General features: G+C 39.4%; 1 protein-coding gene across 2 annotated transcripts in view; it reads right to left on the bottom strand.

The window, feature by feature from the left end:
- Positions 1 to 4,995: 4,995 nt before the first annotated feature.
- Positions 4,996 to 7,935, bottom strand: part of DENND4A (DENN domain containing 4A) — a 115,921-nt gene continuing 112,981 nt past the window's right edge. For both annotated transcript variants that reach the window (XM_080930743.1, XM_080930744.1), the window contains one exon: positions 4,996 to 7,479. In XM_080930743.1, the coding sequence (XP_080786869.1) occupies positions 7,343 to 7,479 (137 nt within the window). In that variant the 3' untranslated portion in view covers positions 4,996 to 7,342. The remainder of the gene's footprint in view (positions 7,480 to 7,935) is intronic.

Here is a 7,935-nt window from a genome sequence, read left to right as displayed (position 1 = left end):
TTCTGCCACTGATGCTCAAGATGGACATAGAGCAGAAGACAATGCCAGAAGTTACTGTCCCTCTTACCACACCAATGAAATAGTAAACGTGATCAGAAAGGTGAACTGGGCAGCTTAGACCTTCAGAAGTGACTGTCATCATGACTGAGGTTTCTCTTTGCAAACACCTGCAGCTTCTGGTGGATTAAGAACGATACCTTTGGAGGGAGAGTTCCTACCACTCAGACAAGCACCTGACATGCAGCCAGAGGGCCTCTTGTATGAGACCTGGGGTTAAGGCTGGGATGGCAGAAATAAGAAAGCATCCTTGCTCACAACCCCTTGGTCACTCCTGAAGAGCCATGTGCAGCATGCAGGTATCAAAGGCTTGTTCTCCCAAACACTGCCCTAAACACACACTGCCATGTGCTATTCTTCCTGGTGCAATTGTGAAGCCATCAGGTTTGCTGTCATTATGAGTTCAGTTAATGAGTTTAAGAAGTGAAGGCTTGGGAACAGGGGCAGAAATAAATTTATCACTCTACCCCAGAGTCCTGTAAAAATGCATTCTCATGTTTTCTGTGTTAAAAAGGAAGATAACAGCTTTTATTGTTTCATTTCTGAAAAATGAAATAAAAACAGAAAGCTACCCAGAGAATTAAAGTTTGTAATTTGGCTTGAATTGGAGGCAGAGATTTGAGAAAAACTACTCTTAGGGCTATTTAAACACATGTACTTACTGGAAAATCCACATTAGTTTTGTCTCCATCAGTGGTCACTTCAAAGGATTAGATTCTGTCACAGCAGCCCTGCTGCCCTTGGGCATTTTCTTGCCCCAGGAGTGACAACTGTCACTAAAGAGTCAAAGGGATGTATTTGCAGAGGGCCAATCTGGTTTATACATGAAGAGATCTCGGGCTCAGTGCTATGCTTGTATGCCAACCTAGATAGGTTTGTAAAGCAAGAAGACTAGTCCTTTGAATAGTTTATCAGTGGATCTTAAGACAGTTTACAAAGGAGGAATTTCGAAAACGCTTAGCACAATGATGACACAGCAGAGAGGAAAGAGTACTGCTTGCTCTGCAGATCAGGCTGACCTTGGAATCACAGACCTACCTGCCCATGCCTCCTGAATGTTGAGATTAAAAGGATGGTCACTGTATCTGGCTGAGTATCTATTTTTAAGGTCACAAAGGACACCTTTAAAAAGTCATGGTTAAATATTTTCTATGAAGTTCCATATGATTGCATGTTAAATACCTTTGGCCTCTGCTTTTACTAGAATCAAGCTGAGGAGACTATTAGAAATACAATTTTCATGTCTTTGGTTTCAGATCACAAGGTGTGTAAGTATCTGCAGTTTATGCTGCAAATGATGACGTAGACACCAGGAGTGGTGTGGTAGCCTTTGAGGAGATAGCAGGACAGATGGGAAAGAAAAGCTGTGGGTATGATGTTGGAGTGTGGAGGTATTCAAGTACCCATCTTTTAAGATGGGCTGTATGTCTTTAAAATTCCCATTTCTTGAAAGTAACTTTTATTAAATTTCAATGAAAACTGTGGGTCCACTGGTATTTTATTTTACAAACATGGTACAGTAACTCCCTCATCTTTAGGTCATCTGGTCAGAAGGCTTAAGAGAAAACTGATCAAGAATATATTATGTCCAATAATAAAAAGAAAAAAGAAAAAAAAAATCAAGACACAAGGCCAGCCACCTCACCAGAGAGCAAGAATAAACTGTAGAATGATAGTTTTCTCACCATGTATATGCTGCTGGCTAAAGATGAACTAGAAGATAGATTTTTTTTTCCAAATATTAACCTGTTTATCTGAGTGAAGTACAGTTTTAACCTTAAAAAAAAAAAAAAAAAAAAAAAGAGAACAATTCCATACTGGGGGGGGGGGGCATGTGTCTGTGTTTGCCAATGTCGAGATAGACACTGGGTGTCTTTCTTACTCATTTTCAACTTTCTGAGGTGGGCTCTCTCATTGAGTCTGAAACTCGATGATTATTTGAGGCTTATTCAGCCCTGCCCAGAGCGCCTTACTTCTCTCCCTCCCCTGCACTGGGGTCATAGGCACCTGCCTTTTATGTGGGTGGTGGGGATCAAACCCAGTCCTCATGCTTGCCATCCGAAGACTTCACATTCTTAACTCTCCTTCTTCCTGGTGCTACTTTTTCTGTGGGGCCTCCACAGGCCACAGCCAAACAGGAAAGGACAATCCTGTGGAAAGGAGAGGCTAACACCAAAATACTGGATGCCCACCTGTTGTCACCAGCCAGCTCCAGCTTGCCTCAAGGATGTTGCTTTGCCAATAGCCAAGGTCTAGTGCTTATGAGACTGGGTGGTAGAAAGTGAGATATTCCACAATTACACACCATTTAATGATTATCTTACATTCTTTTCCCAAGCAGTAGAATTTCTGTATTTTTCTTTGCCTATAAAATAGTTCCAATCATTTCATGCTGTGACAGGAAAAGACAAGTAAAAAAGCTGGGGCTGGAGAGATGGTTCAGCGGTTAAGAGCACTGACTGCTCTTCCAGAGGCCCCAAGTTCAATTCCCAGCAACCACATGGTGGCTCACAACCATCTATAAAGGGATCTGATGCTCTCTTCTGGCTTGCAGGTGCATGTGCAGACAGAGCATGCCTACATTTAAAATAAGTAATTAAAATTTAAAGAAAAGAAAAGCTGGGTTTTGATAGATTGGTGGGGATTCACTGGGGCAAGAAAACACTGCAGGGGCACAGAAAATGTGTGCAACTTTAGCTTTCTTTTGTTTTACTTACATATATGTGTGTTTGTGTCTGAGTGTATGCCACATGTATGTAGGAGCCTGCAAAGGTCAGAAGAGTCATCAGATTCTTTGCAGCTGGAGTTACAGGCAGTTTTAAGTCTCCTGATGTGGGTGCTAGGAACTAAATTTGAGTCATCTGAGAAAGTAGCAAGTGCTCTAATACTATATATATATGATTAAACCTAGGAACCCCTGTCATGCTAGAGCAGTGGTTCTCAACCTCCCTAATGCTATGACCCTTTAATACATTGTGGTGATCTCCCCAAGCATAAAATTATTTTCATTGTTACCTCATAACTGTAATCTTGCTACTGTTAGGAATTACAATGTAAATATATTTTCCAATGGTCTTAGGTGATTCCTATGAAAGCTTTGACCCCCAAAATGGGTCACCACACACAGGTTGAGAATCACTGTTCTAGGCAAAGTAGGACCACTGGGTTTTATCTTTTACAATGTTGTGTGTGTGCACAGATGTCTGTTTGCATGTATGCCAATGTGTGTATATGTGTGTACATATATATATGTATATATATATATATATATATATATATATATATATATATATATATATATATATTTGCATGCACCTGTAAAAGTCAGAAGATGGTCTTGGATCTCCTGGAGCTGGAGAGAGTGTCATTATGATGTGGACAAGGGATCTGAACTCAGGTCCTCTTAACTGAGGAGCCACCTCTTGAGCCTCAATTTGTGTAACTTCTAAAAGAACCAGTTAAATTTATATACATATATACATACATACACACACACACACACACACACACACACACACACACACACACACACATATATATATCCATTTATAAAAGCATGCCCTTTAAAAAGAGATAAACTAGGGTCTAGTATGCCAAGATAATGCTGAGATGGCCCTTTCATTTGATAGCAAATGATGTGGAATTACACGACGCAGATTCCACCTAATTCCTTGAGGCTAGCAGTCTGAGCTGTCACAGGTAGGAGTGTGAACTGGTGTCTGCAGGGTGTCCTCTCCCTCCCCCTGCAGTTACAGTTCCTTGATGTCCCAGTAACAGATATTTCTAACAGTATGAAGGACTTCCTGGTTAAATGGGTTAAAACTTTATATAATACACTAAAGTGGATTTATTTGAAAGTTGGTATGTTTTATAATAGCAACTGTGTATATCTTGAACATTGTACTGTACTGTCTATAGCAGAATTATCGTTTATTTAACAAATAAGTTCTGAGGGGGCAGAAAATAAAATTTATATTGAAAGTACAGGTTGGTAGATGAATGGAAGTAATTGGTTGCCCTTATCTGCAGGCACAGCCTGTAAGTGTTCTGGGACTGTTCTCTATGAAGCATGCCCAACCTTAGGGAGTCACTGGGAAGATACCCATGCCTAAGTTAGTACCCAGTCAAATCTATGCTTCTGATCTTCAGGTCTTTACTGTGACAAGTAAGTAGAATCTGACATTTTTCCTTTATAGACTAGTCCACCAATTGCTACAGTAAAAGAAACTCATTTGGAAATAACTCTTAATATCAAGAGGAAGACATCTAAAGGACAGCAACTGTGGACAGTAGGAGTTTTCCCAGCAGTCAGTGTGAACATATACACAGATGTTGGACTCAGAAATTCCCATACTGACAAGTGCCCTGCTTCTCATGCAAATGGTGTAGCCACCAAATGCGCTTTCTTTGGGGCTAGCGAAGGAAGGTAGTGTGGGGAATGATAAGACTACAAGTCTCTTGCATGTTGGTGTCCACAAAGAGAGGCAGCTGCTGGGGTTCACACGGAGCTTTGTGCTGGATCTAAACAGGATGGGTACACTAAGCACACATGAACCATGGTCTCTGAGGCTGCTCACTCTTCCCTTCTCACTCTGACATGAAGTGCCTGAAAGCAGTTTGTAAACTATGGTGGAAGAAATAAAATAAGACTGAGCTATTGCCCATTTTAAAAAGAAGTATTTCCCTTCTGTAAGCTAAAACACAATGCAAGTTATATATAGGAATAAATAATGCTTGCTAGTTGCACCATTAAATAATAATTATCAGCATGAAGTAAAAATAAGTATTTATTGCCTAAAATGTTGAACCAACATTTTCAGGGTCATTTCTCTATGTACAAAATGGGAAGACTAGATAACTTTTTAGTAAGATAAGTTGATAGTTATGGGGGTTTAAAGGTTAGGAAAAAAAACAGAAAACCAAACATAACCAGAAGATGAATAGCTACATACTGTGACATCTGGCAGCAGGGGGAAATGTTGAATGTTTAAAGTAGTATGTACATACACAGAGTAACATTCAAACCTAATGAGAGTCTTAAACTATATTAGCAAGAGCATGGTTTATTTCCAACAATTTAAACACAAGCAAAACCAAGAATGGAAAATAAAGAGTGGAGGGGAAGGACACCACTTTCCAACACTAGTGGCCATAATTTTCCAAAATGTATGGTAAATAAAAAAAAAAAAGTAAAACAGCTTGTATTAAATTGTCCCAAAAGATGATCCTTATTTTAGTTTTCTTTGGAGCAAGACTGACTGAGTTCTAGTCCACATTTAGATATTATTTTTAAAAATTATCTTCGTACAATGATATTACTGGGGATTAAAAGCAGGAAAAAATACAACTTTATTCAGAGACAGAGAACAGAACTCAGGGCAGGGGTGGGAGGCAGAAACCATGCTCAGCTTTCTGAATGAGTATAAAGAACCAGCTTTGCCTCTCCGTGCTTGTCAGATGTTTGAAACCAACAAACCACAGTTTGCGTCACAGAAACTGGAGGCAGCAGTGCAAACTGCTCTCATAAGGGAAGAAAGAAGAAAGCACAGATGACACCCCAAATCCCGTTAGAGGGGATGTTTACCACCAGTGCCAAAGACCTCCTCTTGAACATTCTTAGTCTCCAGAGAGACTGAATATTCTCAGTGACTGGGAGACTGTGAAGCGGTGAGGCCGATGAGGCCATGTGGATCAACAGGAGCGGTAGGTATGCGCGCATAGCACCAGTGTTTTCAAGTAAGAAAGTTCAGCCTCAAACCAACTGAACTCAAGATTCACATTTTATGCTCTCTCCACAACTTGCCAGAGGGCAAAAGCTGTGAATCACTTCAGCCTGGCTACTCAGTGGTGGCAGGGACTGAAAGGCAGCTTTTCTGTGGCTGAACTGGTGAGTCTTGGGGTTCTTAAGTTATTTCTAGGTCAAGCATCATGGACTCCGCTTGCTTTAAACATCAAATTTGGAACCATCCTCTTTTTTTCTTCACTTTAAAATGGCTAGCCTTCCTTTATGAATGACAACCTCTACAAATGTATATAAATACACTGAAAATACATGAATAATTAATTCTAGAGGCCAAAGGAGGCTTTTTCCTTATAAGAAATTATTCAAAGAAAATGATTTTAGAAATAACATAAAAATGGATTTTAAGTCAAGTTAATACCCCTGGTGTTTAAACATTGAGTTTGTTGTCTGATTACGTATAGTTTACATTTTAGATTCCATGAACTTCAGATCCTGAAGCTTACTGAAAAAACTAAGTTCCTCAATATGGGAAATTCTCTCTGGATGTAGTTTTAGACAGTTAATATTTTCTGCTTTCAAAAATACTTTGAATCTCTCTATATATATATTATTAACAGAATACCCCATTAAATCATATTTCAGATACATATTTTATAGTGCAATTTGCTTCATACCCAATATTTTGGGTAAAATTTGGAAGAGTCAGTTGTCAATCATTCCCCTCTGCAAGTTTTCATATAGCATATTAAGATTTACATTGATATTTGGGTTGTGAGCTATTTCCCCTGGGCACCTTTGCACTATTGGAGGAGACTGGCTTCCTCTCTAGCACTCCCTGCACAGGGTTCAACCTCCTCCCTTAGTCTCTCTCACCAGTCAGATTCAGGGGAACTAATATGCAATCCAAGGGCACTGACACTAGCACTGACCTGTTAAAGTTCTTCCTCTCAAGTAATAAAAAAAATATAGGTAGATAAACATACAGAGATCTGCAGCTGTGTGAATTATTTCAAAGAGCAGACACAAAGAAAATAAACACTTGTTTCATAAGTTTAAATTCATTTTAAGTTTGCTATATTAAATTTAAAAATTAAAAAAATATCAACTTACTATAAACAAGTTAAAATATGTATAATAGAACTTCATGATGAAAGTGTGAACAATCCACAAACAGCCCATGAAAGCAGGATACACTTTGATCTGACATCTCTGCTTACGCTCTGTATGTGATTTTCCCACCTGTCTCTTCCAAGAGAAACCAAAAGACAGTCTAATTTTGTGGCAATCAATTTTTTAAAACAAATTTCCTCATCAGAGTACTTAATTACTTTACAGGGGTGATAAAGAAGAAATAAATGGGAAGTAAGTGGCTCTCTCCCTGTCTGTCACTATTTTTCCACAAAAGCATTCTGTACAAAGCCACCTGAACTTTCCAATCCATTTACAAATGCATTCTCAAAAAGTGGAGTTTAGAGTCTAAAAGTGTTACTTTGTACACTGACTATACAATATATACTGAATGTATACATATACACACACATCTTAAAGATAAGGTTCTCCAAAGGTTTTTCGGCATTCCATCACTCCCGTACTTGGTGGCCTGTCACAGTTATGTGTACTCTTCACTTGACTTGGTGTGAGACGATCATAAGCCATCTTGTATTCTTTGTCAAATGCATCTGCAAAATGCCATTAAGAAATAAAACAAGAAATTCATGTCTGATATTGACCATAGTCCAGCTACTATAACAAAGCCACAGGTTAGGAGCCAAGAATGCATCTCCAGGGTGCTTCTGAGTTCCACAGGCTCACAAATATAGAACCTGAAGAAGGGGACCTAAGAGTACTGAACATGGGCTAGGTAGCACAGAGCAATTTTGATCAAGCATCAGTGCTAAAATCCACACGCATTTTTTTTTTTTTTAAATTTGCTTTCCATGGTCAGAAACACAGTTTAAGAGTAGGCAACAGAACAATGCCTATCACAGTCCAGCAGTCAAGGTACTGGGAAGCTGAGGCAAGAAGATCGCTCGAGGCCTGTCTGGGCTACAGTACAAGTTCAAGAAGAGCCTATGTCAAAACAAGGACTGAGTGCTGGGACTACGACTTGTGGTGGAGCGCTTGCTCTTGCACTG

This window comes from Micromys minutus (genome assembly GCF_963924665.1).
Source record: "Micromys minutus genome assembly, chromosome: 16".
Lineage (NCBI taxonomy): Eukaryota > Metazoa > Chordata > Mammalia > Rodentia > Muridae > Micromys > Micromys minutus.
The sequence above is the reverse complement of the archived record's forward strand: the minus strand, read 5'-3'. Positions and strand labels throughout refer to the sequence as shown.